This window comes from Coccidioides posadasii, chromosome 3 (assembly GCF_018416015.2).
Source record: "Coccidioides posadasii str. Silveira chromosome 3, complete sequence".
Classification (NCBI taxonomy): Eukaryota; Fungi; Ascomycota; class Eurotiomycetes; order Onygenales; family Onygenaceae; genus Coccidioides; species Coccidioides posadasii.
In genome coordinates, this window is record NC_089409.1 from 3612941 (window position 1) to 3629771 (window position 16831).

Genomic DNA, 16831 nt, shown 5'->3' on the forward strand with positions numbered 1-16831 from the left:
GCCATGTCTTAATCAGTATGATTAATATATTTCATCATGGAGGCACGGTGACAGTCCCTCACGTAACATCTAGATCACTTTCTGGCAACTTTTGATGAAATCAAAACATCATGTTAGAAGCCAGAATCTTTCAGTCAATATATTCACTGAGACCTTGTGAAGCTTGATTACATAGCAAAGAATGTCCTGGCGATTACCTCGTCGACTGCGTGTTTGTCGTCTTTGCCGGCTCTCAAACTACGCCTATGTTTTGACGGTTTCCTTACAACCATATCATGAATCCTGCTCATTTAAACAAAGGTCTAGCATATCCTTGCTTGAGCCAGAGTCCAACCTTCGTTGATCTCCTTTGCATTTACACTTATGTTCTTCCTATATCACAAGCTTTGAATCTTTCTCTCAGAGCTTGCCTACAAGCAGCCTCTTAGACAGACAAAACTATCCGCAGCATTGCTCTACCAGGATGAAAACCATGGCAGACAGATACATCCCACCGGCGCTCCGTAAACGGACTCTGGGGGACCAAGAGCCTGGGAACAACACGGTTACATACCATGTGTCCGACATTGAAGCGCATTTCGGCTACCATCGAGAAGATGACCGCGGTACCAACTTATTAAGAAAGAGTGGGACTCTCAACGCCGCAAAAGACGACCAGGATGCCCTCGCGTACATCATGGTTTACAAGGATGCGCAACCCTTTTGGGCTACCAAGAACGAAGTGTTATGCAAGGCAAACCTCGATCTTCTTCCCGGAGCAACCACTCTCGCTGGTAATGGCGACGCTGAAAACGTGACCTATACGGCTTCATTCCCTGTGTTTGTCCAAGATGACGTGCCAGGTAATCCACGCGCAAATATCAGATTTTGCGGCTACTACGGCATCGTGTCAATCCGATATCTTGAGCCGCATTCCGACAAATTGGTCAACTATATGAAAGCCAAGTTTGCAAAGCGAGAACCAAAGCCTCAAGGGTGGAATGCGAGCTTGAGGGCTAAATGGGGGGTCATCACCATGGGCTGAGATGCAAGCCGCGATGACCACCCACAAATCAAGCCGATGCAGCCGAGTGTCAACGAAATTTTGTTTGAATTAAGATCATTGTGCAAGAAGGACGAAGAGGAAGAGGAATCTGCTGTGGTGGACTGATTCATACAATAGATACGGTGGGAAGGATGCCACAAAACCGGGGGGTTGCATGGCACTCTAGGAGAGGGGTATCATGGACGGGCAAACACAGCCGGCTCTCAATCTGTAACTATTCCTGTTGCTTGCATAAATGATTTCTTTCAAATAGTTTGGCAAACATTGCCATAGTTGAAGGTTCTCATGGAAATGTACATATTATCAAGACCTCTTCCGTTGTTTGTGATGATCTCCCCAAATTTGGAGAGGGAGCGATGACATCATGTGACGCCCTAGCTGCGCCACAGGCTTGGCCGGCTTCATCGCGATGGGCTAACTCAACGCCTTATCGCCTCTGCATCGATCGAATTCGAAGGCAACCTCCGGAGTGCTCGCTTCTTTTTCCTTTGCCAGCAGTATCTCTGCTTTTCTATCTAAACAGCAGCTCCCAGAAGAAATGGCAGCCAACACTCGATACATGCCTGCTCCCCAGCGGGATTCGCTGGAGGAGCAGCGCTACACTCAGTCCCCTCCATCCTACCAACAAGCTTCGGATCCGATGATGGGTGCGCCGCGGGGTGAGGATGATAATGTTCCCGATGACTTCAAGGTACGGCTAACTCTGCCAGTCTGCGGATAACAAAGTGACACAGCTCTAACACGCTTTTTGGACAGTTCGGCGGCTCAGTGGCTGAAGCTACTCTTCCTATCCGAATGCAGTTTATCCGCAAGGTCTATTCTATCTTGTGAGTAGAGTATTTCCGGATTCTACTATGCGTTCTCATGCATTTCTAATCGGTATTCTTCCTGCAGGACCGTCCAGCTCCTCGTCACCGCTGGCCTTAGCGCCGTCTCTTTCTTCAACGATACCTACCGGACATGGGTCCAATCCAACGCTTGGATGATGTTCGTCTCTATTATCGGTGCGCTCGTATTCATGCTCCTCACATACTGGAAACGCAAGAGCTATCCAAGCAATCTCCTATTCCTCAGCATTTTCACCCTCCTTGAAGGATACGCCGTCAGCGTTGTGACCTCTTTCTACAATTCGAGAATAGTCATCCAAGCGCTCGTTCTCACGCTCGGCCTCTTCCTAGCTCTAACGCTCTTCGCCTGCCAGACCAAATATGATTTTACCAGCTGGATACCGTACCTATTCTTTGCTCTATGGTTTTTGATCCTATTCGGGTTTATGACTATGTTTTTCCCGATGGGAAGCAAGATGGAATTGATTTACGGCTCGATTGCAGCCCTGATATTCAGTGCGTACATCCTCGTCGATACCCAGCTGGTTATGCGACATCATCATGTTGAGGAGGAGATTGCCGCATCCATCTCACTCTACTTGGATGTTATCAACTTGTTCTTGGCTATCCTGAGGATCCTCAATAGCCAGAGCAACAACTAAACCGCCCGAACGTGTAAAACACGGCGCAGCGTATGACTCGGAAATTGACGAGAGTTATGTTTTCTTTCCTTTGTAGACCAAGCATCTCGTTCCCTCTGTATTTCTACTCTCTGGAAAAATCGAAAGCACAACTTCGCCCAGTGGCTGCAGAATTTTTGCTTGGTTGCCTTAGTTTTCGGCATCAGTTTTCCAGTTTCCAATTTTTCCTTATTCATTAGGCATTATATTCGACTGTTCTCGTCGCCACTCAAGTAGTACTTCAATATAATTTCATATTTCGTTTCACTACCAATAATACCCAACGAAAAAACAATGTTGAACTAGCCAAAATGTACTTGAACGTTTACTATCAGAAAATGCAATAACGTGTACTCCATACAAGCCGCTAAATCTCAACTCCACCAAATCGGGAAAAGTATATCTGTATTTACACTCAGCAGAAAAGGGAATAGACTGGGTGTGTATAAAAATGTAGAAATGGCCTTGGAGAACCGGGTAAGTTTAGGGATTGTGTCTGTAATAAATATGATAAATGATAAGTGTTTAGTCGATGAAGTAAAAGTAATCCGGTCAAGGGTATCGAAGCGTATACTCTCAAGCTCAGCTCGATGGACAGCGTTTGTGAGCAAAATCAGAGGTCCATTTCAAGTCCAAAACCCGGGATAATGCGCCTAAACTGTGCCAATTCAAAGCAAATGACTCCGGGTGGTTAAAATCGCATTGTCTGCCGTCCGTTGTGAAAAGCCGGCAGCCCCGTAAACGAAATAATGTAGATAATGAGGACCAGCGGTGCGATTATTGTTTCTTAGGACCCATTTGTTGCCAAGAAAAATGTATTCGTAACCAGGCAAACAACCATCACCACGATTCCGTACACTGCTAGAGCCAAGCTGAGCTTACGGAGAAGACCCCGTTTCCAGTGTCTTCGACGCCGGCGCAGAATACCGCTGGAAGAGAGAAGCCCGCTTCCGCCGAGGAGGCCGCTGCCCATGATTTCTTCATCGGCAGAATCATCCGAAAAGCCGTCAGCACCGGCCTCATCATCCTCTTTCATGATTCGTTGATGAAGAGCGGATTCTGGAGACGATATCTTGTAGTAGAAGAGGCCCGGAAGGATGAAGCTGATGCTCGTGCTTCCGGTGCTGCCAACGTAAGCAAGGACGGCTTCAAGGGAAGAAACCGTCATAGCGACGATATAACTCAGAACAATGATAACGGTTGTAATGGCAGCAAAACGAGTGTCACCCATTTCCTCAGGCTGTCTATCTGAACGAGGTAAAAGCGGATTACGATGCGGCGACACGTTTGAAGAACCGGATGATCCTTTTGAGTTCCAGCGCCATTTCAGAACTGCATCGACGGATGCACGACAGGGATGGACTTGTAAAGGATAGGAGAACATGACCAAAACGACGATGGCGGCGCGAGCAATATTGGAAGATAAAGATGGAGCATACATCCCCACAATATTACCTTGGATAGCATCGCCAAAGGACAAATATCCTGTGATTGCGACGAGGACGTAAGTTGCAGCGGCGCTTCCGATACTTGCAGCGACCACGGTGGTGGTCCGGAAATGACTGTTATTAGAAAGTTCGTTAAGAATAGAAAACATCTATTAGATTACAGTATATGGTGAGTTCTCCTGCTTACCATCATAGTCAACGGGTAAAAGCGAAGCTAGACTTACATTTTGATGACACGTATACGCAAAAACAATAACGGGAAAGACACTCAAGGCGGGTATTATCCCTTCCCATTGAATTACCCTAATGGGACTCCTGCCCTCCATAGTGTCTCCTTTGATAAAATGCGCAACGACGAGAATAACGAGGTAGCCAATCGAAATCAAGGCGACAACGCTGGTATATTTCAACGAGTCCAGCCGGCGCAGAAAAGAAATAGGGATAATGATCAACCTATGATAAAAGGCTCGTCAGTATAAATTTCCACAGCTATTGGATTCGGAGAAGCATACATAAAAGCCGTCACCCAGAAATGCCTGTCTAAAAGAAATTCCATGCCCGTGTCTCCCATGAATCCCTCAACAACTCCTGGCATTAAGTCACCGATAATAATTAAATAGCTGACGCCAACACCGAAGCATTTGATAGCAATGGCGGCATCGAAAAGGACGGCCGCATTGGGGTATGTAATCTGGGATAATGCGAAAAACGAAGCAGATCCTCTTTCCAGGTATTCAGCACATCTCGCCTGCAGATATAGACCGAACCCAGCAACCAATCCGGACCACAGAATCACAAACACGCCCAGGGTAATTCCCATCCGTGACAAGGCATGAGGCATCGCTAAGACTCCAGCACCGACGACTAGAACGCGTTAGCGACCGTTTGTGGTAATGGAGCACGTGGAAGTTTCCTTGAACTCACTGGTGTTCAGCAGATTGATCACGCTGCTAATCCAGCTTGCCTGACCGGCAATGCCGACATCTCGCTTTCCTGCATGTCGCCTAAACGAAGGATTTGCACATTAGCTTTCGGATGCGCAGCTTGAATTCGATAGCAAGGTAGTCGTACCGGCGGGAACGAGTGGTTTGGACGCTCCCCGCGAAAACCCCTCCAACTGCAGCTTCATTGTCCATGGCTACAAGTTAGCTCTCTGGTTCAGACGGCTGTCCTCTGCACAGATAGAAAAGTGCTTTCGTGCTGGGTGATGGTTGTGATAGCACGGGTTATGCCCAAGGCATCATGGAGCGGTCCGCTTTCAACGCTTTGGCGCGCGACGGGGTGACGAGGTTGACGTTTCCGGTGCCGTACAGAGAAGAAAGGCTTCAAGCTGGCGGTGCTTTTAAGAGTCACTGGATGCGATTCACTGTTCTCTGTGTTCCTTTTCCTCTTTTGGGCTAAAAATTGTGTCCGAATGGTGTTCGAAGAAGGGTGATTTTGGTCGGGGTGCGCTTGGGCCAATGGAAACGCTGGGAAGCTGGTCACCAACGCTGGGCACAAGGATCATTCATTTCTCGGAGCTTGCACACGCATTGGGAATAAAGCCGCTTCGAGTACGGAGTACAGAGTCGACCTCGAGGATTTTGAGCTCCTGTTGGCAGCACCGTCACTTGATTGGCGGCATTATCGGAGAACCCCCCTGAGGCTACGGCGTGGTCGCACATGCACCGTGGTGACAAGGATGTCTCAGAAGTGCTGCTATCCATCATCCAAGCGCTCCCTAGGCCTCCGGGTAACGAGTTACATAACTACATGGCTACCTGTCTGGCTATCTTAAACTCCAAGGTGATATGAGTATCTCAGTATGGGAACACTAATTCTTTGCAGCTTCTCCCCAGCTCCCTGACTGAACCAATTCCAAAAAGCCCTCCTCCGCTGCTCTGTGGTCCCCCATCGAGTTTCCCGGCCTTCCCAATGGGCCTGGATCATTGAACGATGAGACTTTGCGTACAGATTTCGAGACCTCCAAGATAGTACCACCTTTGATAGGAATCATCACGCCTTCTCCCTTCGGCTCAGCAAGGATGGATTCACTGATTTGGTCCCGCTCGATCAGCGCCAGCATCACCAATGCTACGTCTTCCGGGGTCACCCATTCATCCTTGCTCTCATCGACCATCCGCATCTTATCGATGCTCTCTGTCCAAAGGGGCGTTTTGATGAAACCCGGCGCAACAGCGGCTACTCGGATCCCGATCTTATCCAATTTTGCAAGCGAGCGCACGAAGCCGTTGATGGCGTGCTTGGTCGCTGAATAAAGGGGCGTGCTCAACGATCCTATCTGGCCTGCAATACTTGATATATGAATTATAGACTTTGGTGTCCTAGAGTTTGCGAACTTAGAAATCGCCAGCTGTGTTGTGCGGATTGGGTGGACCAAGTTGATATCAAGCTGTGCATACCTGGACCCGGCAGGCGAATCGCGGCTCTCGTTCGACCCTGGAGGGTACCAGAAGCTTGAGAATGGCTTGATTCATAAGACATGGGAATTAGAAGTTAAAATGGAATTAATGTCAGCCTACGCACTGGCTCATAGACACCTGCCCCAGGACAGACGATGTCTACTTCCCCAAATTCTTCCTCCGCAGCCTTAAACATCGTCTCCAACTGGGACCAATCGGTGACATCGGTTGGCTGAAATATGGCTCGAGGAGCCGACGCTGAATACTTCAGCACAAGTTCTTTGGCCTCTGGGCGCAATGCTAGATCTGCAAGCACACAGTTGCATCCATGTTCCAGGAGCAATTTGACAAAGCAAAAGTTAATGCCTTTGTACATTGTTAGCAATAATGCCATCAATGGACGGGTTTTGGAAATCGTCTGAGATTACCGGAACCAGCCCCCGTTACAATCGCAGTTTTCCCCTTGACCGACTGCGCCATGATGTGTGACGACAAGGTGCAACCCAAGATCAAATTATAAGCTATTTGCCCTTTTCTCGCTCTCTCCTGCCTGCCTTCACGAACAGGTGTGCAACTCTGATGTGAGAGGCGCAAACTGAACCAAGGAAACCCGCGGTCACGGGAACTGCGGGCGGGGGAACGTCTTAGTATTAAGTTAAAGCCGAGTCAAAGCCAGCGCCCTCGATCCAGATCAACTCACATCGGGCTCCACGGATCACCAGGTATTTAGTTTCCTGTGATTTCAGCGGTGTCGCCCAAAACCTCGTGTGATGGAACTCCTTTTCCCAATGTCTCTCGTCCTGGACGTGAAGGGTTGTCTCCACGAGCTCAAGTCAAGAAAACCTGATATATCAAGCCGGTAACATATCAAAACGCTCGGTTTGCCGTCAAAAGACTATGGCATTGGCCCGGATCTCTCGATTCCTGCCGCTTCGCCGTGCGGCGTCCACAGCAGCCCAGCCTACCAAAGCTGCCGGGGACATCTCGTCGGTTTTTCCTAGCTTGAGACCCGATTATAAGCCGGAAGCCCTTGATGTGCGATTCCAGGAACTCAAGCGAAATCTATTTGAGCAAAATCCTCAGCCATTGATGCAGAGTTGGTCCCGGCTCCTCTCAAGCTTGCAGAATGAGATTGTAGAAATCCGCGCCAATGGGAACAAGGTAAGGCTTCGCCATTCGAGTGAATAAACGGGAGCGGGATTGACATGAACACTTAGGTTATTCCGTCACTGAATTTCAATGACCTGAAAACTGGAAATTTGTCCGCCCAAACGCTTTCAGACATTCGCCGGCGTGGAGCCGTCGTTATACGCGGAGTATTTCCAAGGTCGGTCGCACTTGAGCTCAAACAGCGGGCAATGGACTATGTAATGGCCAATAAGGCGAGGGTGAAGGCGTTCCCGTCCGATTCGCCTGTTGTCTATGAGCTGTATTGGTCTCCGTCACAGGTAGAAGCGCGTTCTCATCCGAACATGCTTGAGACCCAGCGCTTTCTGCAAGGCCTATGGCATTCGTCGGATCCATCTACTCCGGTTTCCATGCGACATACCCTTTCATATGCGGATAGGCTTCGTATCCGAGAGCCTGGGGATGCAAAATTTACTCTAGGGCCACATGCTGATGGCGGGTCTCTGGAGCGCTGGGAGGATCCGGAATATTCAAAAGTCTACCGTAAAATATTCCAGGGATCGTGGGAAGATTATGATGCTTTTGACGCCGCACACCGTGTCACTGCAAAAATGGATTTATACGGCGGGCCCGGTGCTTGCTCGATGCTCAGATTTTTCCAGGGCTGGCTTGCCATGTCAGACACTGGGCCTGGAGAAGGGACGCTAAGTGTGTGCCCAATGCTCAAGCATAGTACGGCATATACCATCCTTCGCCCGTTCTTTGACCCTGAAACCTCACGTCCACTGAATGATTCAACATTTCCCGGGGCGGTACCGGGGGCCGCCCAGGAATTTTCGAAGACAAGTCACCCTCATTTAGAACTTTCCACTACCATGGTTCCAATGCCACGGGTACAGCCAGGGGACTTTGTGGCGTGGCATTGTGACGCCCTTCACTCTGTGGATAAAGAACATCGTGGGAAAGGCGACTCAAGCGTCCTTTACATCCCTGCAGCACCTCTCTGCGAAATGAATGCGGAGTATCTTAAGAAACAAAGAGAAGCAGCTTTGGCCTATTCTCCACCGTGGGACTTCCCGGACGCTGGGGGGCTTGGTGAACGAGGTTTTGAAGGTGCGGTCGACTGGTCTACCCTGAGAGATGAAGGACTCCAAGCAATGGGCATGGGTTCGAAACCCTGGGCGATCGAAGATGGCATGGGCCAGGGTGAAATTGAGGCTGTCAATGCTGGAAACAGAATTTGTTTCGGAGAAATATAAACGGAGATTTGAACCATGAAACTTTGGGTATGTGACAAGGGTATAGATTAAGTCAGGGATTTAAGGACTATTGATTCCTTTGAAACCGCGAATGACATTACCTGATGGTCGAGAGCAAATGAACATGCAGCTGCCGCGAAACTATGATCATCGAAAACATGTCTTAGCTTCGTTGAGTGTTTTGAACTATGATTTAAATAAAGAAGAGCAAGACAGCTACTTTGCACACGTTACTAGCCGAACTGGTTCACTTTCCGCGCGTGGAGTAATAATAAGATCATTTCGAGCTTCTTGAAGGTTATTTCGAGTTCCAGCAATGGAATCGAGCAAGCACGGAGCGGTTTGAAGAAATATAGATGGACAAACGCATAAATGCAAGAAAGTAAGAAGCAAGCTGCGATGTTCAACATCAACGTCAAGGTAACTATATACATATTCGCACGCGCGAATAGACTATTTAATCAAGTATTCAGACGGGCAGCACCGGTAGGAGAAACTTTGCTGTAAATTTATCCGCCACGGGAGACAGCTGCTTGTATATTAGCGTTAAAATATTCTAAAATAGGAGTAGAGCAAAACCTACAGGCCGCGTAGAGCGAGTAGTTATCAGCATTGCTAATGCATTGCTCGGGGCTGAGACGGATGCAGTTCTCATAGCCGTACGCGTGATCCTGAGTACCAGGGCTGAAGATGCTAGTAGCATGGGTAAATTCGTGAACAACAACATATCCATGATCGGGGTCGAGGCCTTGGTTTACGACGGGTGGAAGCTCCCAGTAAGCTGGACAGTTGACAACGACACTCTGAGCGGGAATTGTGTAGGCGATGACACCCTGTTCACAACCGTTGAAGCGATCGTCGCAGAAATAAGTGGTGCTTCCTTGCGAGTCGGAGCCACACTCCTGGGCAATAGCCTGGAAGCGCTGCGCAATGTTTTGGGCGGTCTGCTGGTCAGTTGTCTTGAAGAACTCTTCAAGCTGGTCACCATTTGTCGCGGCCTCAGCTGCCCGACTGGCATATCCAGCAGCAGTCTGGAGGCCCTGTGTTAAGACATTGCGATATTCTCCAGGGCAGTCGGGGTCGATTCTGGTGCGCTTTTCAAGTTTTGGGATGGCACTTTGTACTTTAGCTGCTAGCGCACCATCCACATTCATTTTCAGTTCGTTGGTGGAGTACTTGATAGCCCCCGTAAGAGTGGTTCCGCTGCCGTCCGCAACGGGGATCATGCCGTCAGAGAATACGCTGAAAGAACCTCCGGCGGAGAGATCAGATGTCTCCGCAATGTCGAATGTGGCTTCAGCACTGGCACCTGGGGCCAATGTCTTGAAAGCTTCCTTAGGAAGTTTTGCAGCATTGTAGTAGCGATAGAGTCCGTTAAAAGGGACCACCGACCCTAAAGTTAATAAATATTAGGGGAAACGTCATTATAAGAGAGGGGCCCAAATATTCATACCATCCTTAGCTATGCTAACCTTCCGAGTTGCGGAGGAGTCGAAAAAGGTATTAAATTTTAGAAACGAGATCTCATGATCCGCAGTGTTGGTGATAACTGCTTTCACTCGGGTATTACCAATGGAAGAAAGCTTGACAGCAAGACCCGAGTCTCTTTTAGGCAAATCGTTGAGAGGGAAGGCCAGAGCTTGAGTGGTTAGCGCCACCAGGGCGAGCAAACTAGAAGTGAAATGCATCCTGCAATGGATATGTGACCGAAACCTGAGGATAAGTTGTGGGATGATATTGCCAATGGAAGGCGTATAGGGTAGCCATTAGAGGTATTTATATATTTCGCATCCCCTTCTGAAACTGTCTTCGGGTTGAGATCCGCCGTGCCTCGAACTTTGAGGATGAAACGCTTCAACACATGGTGGTGTACCTATCGGGGAATCAAAGCTTGCGTGTGCACTTCTTCTGCATGGAAGCACGGTGTATCCTGGGGTATGTAGCCGGATTTGCTAACAAGGGTGAATCCGGTAATATCCGTGTCTCTTGAGAAAAACTGTGCATCCTTCCATCGCTGACATCCGACATGTTCCCTGTAAGCCACCCGCTCATGGAGAGCTCCTATTTGTTAAAGGGAGGAGGTATCGCGCCTTCGATCATCAAGAACCACAGCGGTAAATGGAGATCCTTTTGCCATTCACGAGCCATGCACCTTGGAAGTGTGTTAGCAAAACGTACGGGGATGGTGAGAGTCCATAAAGTAATGCGATAAAGAAAGGATCGAATGATTTTGCAGCACGCCCTTTGTGTGAGGCTAAATGCGGCTGGTATTGAGCTTCGAGATTTTGCATGGAATTCATCTGGCGCTGAAAGGGTGCCGATGAAACGCGAAACCTCCTGAGGGGAGCTGGTATATTTTGATCCGCGGTTTTTTGATTGTGAATTGCCTGAGGATGAGGTTCCAAGGATTAGACCGACTTATTTGCCGAAGACGAGGAACGCGCATTCAAGCTTTTTCACTTGATATAACTAAGTTACCGGCCATCATAGATGGACTTGCTCTCTGCGCTGAAGTTAGATGTTGATCAAACATGATCATCGCCAGGGATTGGGCAACCCCAATTCCTTCGCCAACCCTTGCTGCGCATCTTTGCAAAGAAACGCTACCACCTTTCGAATGGAGCCCTTTTCGGGTAGATCTAACTGTCGTCAGCCGCCAGCCCGTCGAGAGGTATTTGGCGGGTATTTGTCCACCCGGCCAATTGGAATCTCGATTCGGCAAACCGATGCTCCAACATGGCGCTTTTTGGCGGAATTGTATATGCACGTCTTCCGTGTTTAACATGTACAAATCAGTATTTCCTTTAAGTAAGTCTATGCAGGGTGAGGAATGTCACATGTCAGCAAGAAGGGCTTCACATAGGATGGAGCGATGCGACGATTGTTCGTAAACCCACAATGGGCTTGCTACCTTGCATTGGGGTTTCAAGGAATACGGCATTTCCCACGCCTGGGGCGCAGGCCGAGACGACCTCCACCCAGCCGAGCGGGACCAGCTGCTTGCCTGATAGTCGTAGGCAGTGCATGTCGTGTCGTCGCCGGCGCCGAACGTTGATCAGAACGAGAGAGGTTTGGTGCGTACTCCTGTTGTAGTCCATTGTGCTGCATCACATGCTCAGGGGGTTTCTGATTAATCATCCCCGCCTTAGTTGCTTAGTCATAACAAGTTGTCCCCATGTCTAATCATGTGACCGTGATGCAGCTGGACCTCCATGGATGAGGTTGGGATCGCGAGCTGCAACGCCAGCGAGGCAGCGAGTGCTTGAGCAGTGAATTGACCACGCTTCCTCAGATGACCGTTGCAAGGAGGGGTTGAATAATGCGGCTTCAGGCAACTTATCTCTTCTTGGCATCTGTTGTCCCCGCCTCATGGGCAATTCTTGCTGACGAGGCCTACCACATCGACTATCACCATGCTCTTCTAGGAACCCCCCAAGCTCATACAACCTTCTTCCACAGGCCGAGCACTTCCTCAAGTGCCTCGCTACTCTATACTCTTTCCGAACAGTCAATACTTGGCGCCGTAAATCCGAAGGATGGGTCCCTTGTGTGGCGCCAGAATCTATCGGACTATTCCGTCGGAGTTGCTTCGTCTAGGCTCTTAGAGGCTGTAGACGGAGAAGACGCCGTTGTCAGTGCGACGGGGAGCAATGTTCTGGCCTGGGGCGCATCTGATGGAAAGCTTCTATGGACTACACGCCTTGATGACGCTTCAATTGTCGATTTAAAGCTCACTGCATTTCAGAGTGCAGAGCCGGCGCAAGCTGTGCATGATTCCATTGTACTGTCTGCAAACAAATATGGCATTATTAGAAGGCTGCACGGTGTATCAGGGAGCGTTAAATGGGAGTACAAAGATACTAGGTTTGACAGTGTCCCCTGATAGACGCGCATTGAACCCCCCACTAACCCCATTTTGCAGTGATGATATCCCTTTGCGATTGACGATATCACCGACCACGGCCTATTATATTTCCCTGCAGCCTCTTTCCCGAAATGGTTACAAAATCAAAGTAGTAGCTTTAGATATTCAAACCGGACGCTTTAACAATCAATACATTCTCAGTACAGAGAATGAGGTCTTATCCCCTGAGTCAATAATACACACCAGCAGTAATGCAGCTACTCAGTTAATTGTGTGGCCCGATCAAGACGCAAAGGCTTTGAAAGTCAATATCATCGGATCCAAATCTGTCCACGCTGTCAGTATCGAAAATAACAGCGGGGAAACCATCCAAGACATCAAAGTCCAAACATCGTCCACCGTGCCGCATTTTGTCGTGCAATACAACACTGCAACCAAATCTTGGGCAGATGTACTCTACCTTGACAGCAAATCAGCAGCAATTTCCAGAGCATATCAGCTCCCTCTGCTCGGCTCAAAATCCATAATTGTTTCACGTACAGTCAATGATAAGTTTTACCTTGCCCGCATAACGAGCTCAGCCGTCGACCTATTTTCATCCGCGTCAAGGGACGTCCTTGGAACATGGAAAATCAAAGGCAGCCCTGGGGAGGCACAGCATGCAGTGCTGGAAGTGGTTGCCCGTGATGCTGGCTACGCAATTCGTTTTGCGCAAGTTAACGAAGGTGGAGACTGGATCCTGGTTCGCAACGGTGAACTTGCGTGGCATCGACCTGAGTCATTAACGGATGCGATTATTGCTGCTTGGGCTGACTTGGACGGTGGTGAAGCCCTCGCTCATGAACTGGAGTTTGAGGGGCATCAGGATGTCCTCTCGGCTTACATTCACCGTGTTAGACGGCATGCAAAAGATTTGCAAGAGAATTTGCTCCCGTGGCTACAAGAACTTCCAACCAAAATCTTGTCGAGCTTCTTGCCAAGTGAGGATACAGAGCTCACCAAGTTTGGATTTGGAAAACTGCTCATCATTGCAACCCGAAAGGGACGCATTTTAGCCTTGGACTCCGGTCGCCATGGTGCTATTCTTTGGAATATTAAAGCTGTTGACGATCTGGCACCATGGGGTGCAAATACTATCCTAACCCAGCGCGAGATCGCGACCGTCTTTGTGACCGATGGCAGTTTCGTTACGGTAAACATTACGTCTGGTAAAATTATTGAAAGCTCACCGTCGACTGGAAGGTATTCTTCAATAGTGTTGATGCCAGATACAGTCTCGTTAATCCCAGTCGCAATTAAATCCGATGGCGTACCGTCGGAATCATCGCTGCAATTTACCGGCAATAAAATTCTTGTGACACTCAGCGACGATGGGAAATTGATGGGCTGGGACGGTGCGAATATGAAAAGTCCGGCATGGGAATTTCTCCCTCCAAAGGGCCAGAAAATCATTCGTGCCACCGCAAGACCGGCCCACGACCCAGTTGCATCCATTGGCAAAGTATTGGGAGACAGATCTGTTCTTTACAAATATTTGAACCCCAATCTCACCCTAATCACGGCGGTTGCTGGCTCTACCGTCACCTTTTACCTTTTAGATGGCGTTTCTGGTCAGATATTGTACACTACAAGCCAGGATGGGGTTGATGTCTCTCAGCCAATCGCTTCCGTTATTTCGGAGAATTGGTTCGCATATTCTTTCTGGGCTGATATCACCAATACCTCAGATGCTAAAGGCTACCGCCTTGTTATCTCTGAGCTGTACGAGTCGTCTATACCAAACGATCGTGGCTTGTTGGACAACGCGGCAAACTACTCCAGCATTTACGCTAGCACGGGTCTTCCTCGACCATATGTCATCTCGCAGGCATACATGATATCAGAAGCGATATCCAACATGGCAGTTACAGAAACTCGCCAAGGAATTACAGTCAGACAATTGCTCTGCACACTTCCTTCCTCTAATGCCATTATCGGTATACCACGATTCGTCCTCGATCCCCGACGACCTGTTAATCGTGACCCTACTTCCCAAGAAGTAGAGGAAGGGCTAGTGAGATACACTCCTTTCCTAGGGTTTGATCCCAAATGGTATCTTAATCACGCCCGCGAAGTGGTTGGTATTAAACATATAGAATCCAGCCCGACATTGCTGGAGAGCTCAACGCTAGTATTTGCGTACGGTTTCGATGTTTTTGGCACGAGGCTGGCTCCTAGCCAGCCGTTTGACCTTTTGGGTAAGGGATTCTCCAAAATTCAGCTGGTCCTCACCGTTGTAGCGTTGGCTGTGGGAGTCGCGGTGTTGGCACCTATGGTGAGTCGAATATTCACACTGTAGATCCTGTCCCATTTGGCCACTAATAGATCAATAGGTCCGACAAAAGCAAGTTAACTTAAAATGGAAATCATAAACGACTGTAGGATCGTAGTCATGTTAATTGTGTATGTATGTATGTACGACTAGAACACCTGCGATGAACTTGGATTGCAAAATAGATTCTCAGATAAGACCACTTTATTTGTCGATAGTTTTCGAGACTTGCTTAAACCCACTTATCGGAAAAATTAAGATTCAAAAGTACCAATAAGAAATCAATTCAAAAAAACCCCTAATGCGTTTCCCGTCATTCATACGGAGTACAGGATTAGTTTTGACATATGCATTTCCTCCTTTGGACCTGTGAAGTCAATAGAACTGCCGGCCGAGCCAGCTCGATGAACTCAACGAAAATAGAGAAATTAAAACATCCTAAGCAAATACTCGATACTAAAAAAAGGGAACAGGGGAAAGGATATCTCAACGCCATCTTGCAGCGCTGGCCTCAGCAGCAGCTCTCTCCGAAAAGTCGCTCCAAGGCTGGGGAGGCACAGAAACTTCATCGCTCCGTTTAACCCCCGAAAATTTGCATTCATTTCCCATAGCGGGGAATCCGCCGACACCATTGAATCTGACGATTTTCTTGCTTTCCGAGAAATCGAGATGGCCGTTGTTCCGTCCGGAGTAGATTTCCCCCTCGCCAGTTTGACGGCCTCGCCAGAACATATAGAGTCGTTTAGATGAAGCAGCTGAAGTCTTGCGTTTTTTGAACGTACGACCCTCGTCGCCATCGTCTCCATCGTTTTCGTTACTTCCGAAGGTACCATATAGTGACCGATTTTCTCCTTTGGACATCTTGTTGTAGAGTCTTTCAAGGGAATCTTTATCAGCTGCGAGCAGCATTGTGCCCTCTACGATCCCCAGGTTGAAGCCAGCAATGAAACCAAGACCATAGGTCTCTTCAGACTCGAGGATGGTCATTTCCATGCCTACTGCTACATGGGGCCATTCATTCTCCACGGTAGCACACTTGAGTTCGTAACTCCCAACAACCATTTTCGCAAGGGGATTGGAGGCTGATGACGCTGACGACTGCTGAGCAACTCCATTCGCTGACCCGGAAGTTGCCGTACTAAACTTCTTTGGTCTTCCACGTCCCGGCGCCGATGGCGCCTTCACGGGTTGTGTCGCTTCTTCGGTCATAATAGTGCCCTCGCTTTTTTTGGGCCGCCCACGTCCCCGCTTCGACTGCATGACAGTCTGCGCCGCCACATCAGGAACCACCTCTGCCGGTTGTGCGCCATGTTCTTTGCGGGGCCTTCCTCGTCGTGGAGTTGCCTCTGGGCCTTGCTCTGGCCCTGGAGCTGCGACAGGCTTTGGAGGCAAACTGTCACTCTTCCTTGGTCTCCCGCGACCCCTTTTCTGCAAGTTGTCATCACTCACGTTCTGTGGTTTCGCAGCGGGTGGGGCAGTGGTATCAAGAGGGTATTTTCGTGGTCGACCTCTCTTTCTAGGCTGACCGGTATGGTCGAGAACGACTGGTTTAGGTTTCGCTGGTCCACCTTCTTTGCGCGGGCGACCACGTTTCCGTTTCAACGGTTGTTCCGGGGCAGTTCCTTGGACCATGGCTCCTGAATAGCAGCTATGCGTACGTCTCGTGGCCGAGAATTGTTTTCAAATTGGTGCTATGCGCTAGCTTGAGTGCGTTTTTGGACGAATTGGGATGGGTAGACAAAATTTGCCAGCAAAAGCATGGGGTGGTTTGAGGTTAAATGGGAAATTTGCGTACGATATCAGCCAGAAATTGCTTTTTATGCGCCGTGCAATCATGGAGAGCTCTCAATGTTTGCGACGAGCTTC

At 48.9% G+C, this 16831-nt stretch overlaps 8 protein-coding genes across 8 annotated transcripts; 4 read left to right on the top strand and 4 right to left on the bottom strand.

The window, feature by feature from the left end:
- Positions 1 to 463: 463 nt before the first annotated feature.
- On the top strand, positions 464 to 1024 carry D8B26_006090 (uncharacterized protein; the record flags this gene model as incomplete). The annotated part of the gene is made up of 1 exon (XM_003069901.2): positions 464 to 1024. One exon carries the CDS (start codon positions 464 to 466, stop codon positions 1022 to 1024), a length of 561 nt encoding a protein of 186 aa, XP_003069947.2.
- Positions 1025 to 1498: 474 nt separating this feature from the next.
- D8B26_006091 (uncharacterized protein) lies at positions 1499 to 4142 on the top strand. The gene is made up of 3 exons (XM_003069900.2): positions 1499 to 1736; positions 1802 to 1872; positions 1940 to 4142. The coding sequence occupies exons 1-3, from the start codon at positions 1584 to 1586 to the stop codon at positions 2532 to 2534; spliced, it is 819 nt and encodes a 272-aa protein (XP_003069946.1). The 5' UTR covers positions 1499 to 1583; the 3' UTR covers positions 2535 to 4142.
- D8B26_006092 (uncharacterized protein) lies at positions 3340 to 5136 on the bottom strand (the record flags this gene model as incomplete). Its single annotated transcript, XM_003069899.2, has 5 exons — positions 3340 to 4149; positions 4225 to 4453; positions 4513 to 4864; positions 4925 to 5004; positions 5072 to 5136. 5 exons carry the CDS (start codon positions 5134 to 5136, stop codon positions 3340 to 3342), a joined length of 1536 nt encoding a protein of 511 aa, XP_003069945.1.
- A 481-nt stretch (positions 5137 to 5617) lies between these two features.
- D8B26_006093 (uncharacterized protein) lies at positions 5618 to 6882 on the bottom strand (the record flags this gene model as incomplete). Its single annotated transcript, XM_066125086.1, has 3 exons — positions 5618 to 6467; positions 6527 to 6768; positions 6831 to 6882. 3 exons carry the CDS (start codon positions 6880 to 6882, stop codon positions 5814 to 5816), a joined length of 948 nt encoding a protein of 315 aa, XP_065981167.1. The 3' UTR covers positions 5618 to 5813.
- A 261-nt stretch (positions 6883 to 7143) lies between these two features.
- On the top strand, positions 7144 to 9321 carry D8B26_006094 (uncharacterized protein). The gene is made up of 2 exons (XM_003069897.2): positions 7144 to 7563; positions 7620 to 9321. Exons 1-2 carry the CDS (start codon positions 7300 to 7302, stop codon positions 8787 to 8789), a joined length of 1434 nt encoding a protein of 477 aa, XP_003069943.2. The 5' UTR covers positions 7144 to 7299; the 3' UTR covers positions 8790 to 9321.
- On the bottom strand, positions 9299 to 10477 carry MEP3 (ammonium permease mep3; the record flags this gene model as incomplete). Its single annotated transcript, XM_003069896.2, has 3 exons — positions 9299 to 9318; positions 9373 to 10182; positions 10243 to 10477. The coding sequence occupies 3 exons, from the start codon at positions 10475 to 10477 to the stop codon at positions 9299 to 9301; spliced, it is 1065 nt and encodes a 354-aa protein (XP_003069942.1).
- A 1533-nt stretch (positions 10478 to 12010) lies between these two features.
- Positions 12011 to 16576, top strand: D8B26_006096 (uncharacterized protein). The gene is made up of 3 exons (XM_003069895.2): positions 12011 to 12653; positions 12712 to 14968; positions 15027 to 16576. Exons 1-3 carry the CDS (start codon positions 12109 to 12111, stop codon positions 15063 to 15065), a joined length of 2841 nt encoding a protein of 946 aa, XP_003069941.2. The 5' UTR covers positions 12011 to 12108; the 3' UTR covers positions 15066 to 16576.
- D8B26_006097 (uncharacterized protein) lies at positions 15399 to 16597 on the bottom strand (the record flags this gene model as incomplete). The annotated part of the gene is made up of 1 exon (XM_003069894.2): positions 15399 to 16597. The coding sequence occupies one exon, from the start codon at positions 16595 to 16597 to the stop codon at positions 15452 to 15454; it is 1146 nt and encodes a 381-aa protein (XP_003069940.1). The 3' UTR covers positions 15399 to 15451.
- Positions 16598 to 16831: the final 234 nt, after the last annotated feature.

Coding starts and splice junctions, on each gene's coding strand:
- D8B26_006091 (XM_003069900.2), top strand. CDS start 1,584: ATGGCAGCCAACACTCGATACATGCCTGCTCCCCAGCGGGATTCGCTG. Junction 1,737..1,801: donor ATGTTCCCGATGACTTCAAG/GTACGGCTAACT, acceptor CTTTTTGGACAG/TTCGGCGGCTCAGTGGCTGA. Junction 1,873..1,939: donor CGCAAGGTCTATTCTATCTT/GTGAGTAGAGTA, acceptor TTCTTCCTGCAG/GACCGTCCAGCTCCTCGTCA.
- D8B26_006096 (XM_003069895.2), top strand. CDS start 12,109: ATGCGGCTTCAGGCAACTTATCTCTTCTTGGCATCTGTTGTCCCCGCC. Junction 12,654..12,711: donor TGGGAGTACAAAGATACTAG/GTTTGACAGTGT, acceptor CCCATTTTGCAG/TGATGATATCCCTTTGCGAT. Junction 14,969..15,026: donor TCGCGGTGTTGGCACCTATG/GTGAGTCGAATA, acceptor ATAGATCAATAG/GTCCGACAAAAGCAAGTTAA.
- D8B26_006094 (XM_003069897.2), top strand. CDS start 7,300: ATGGCATTGGCCCGGATCTCTCGATTCCTGCCGCTTCGCCGTGCGGCG. Junction 7,564..7,619: donor TCCGCGCCAATGGGAACAAG/GTAAGGCTTCGC, acceptor ATGAACACTTAG/GTTATTCCGTCACTGAATTT.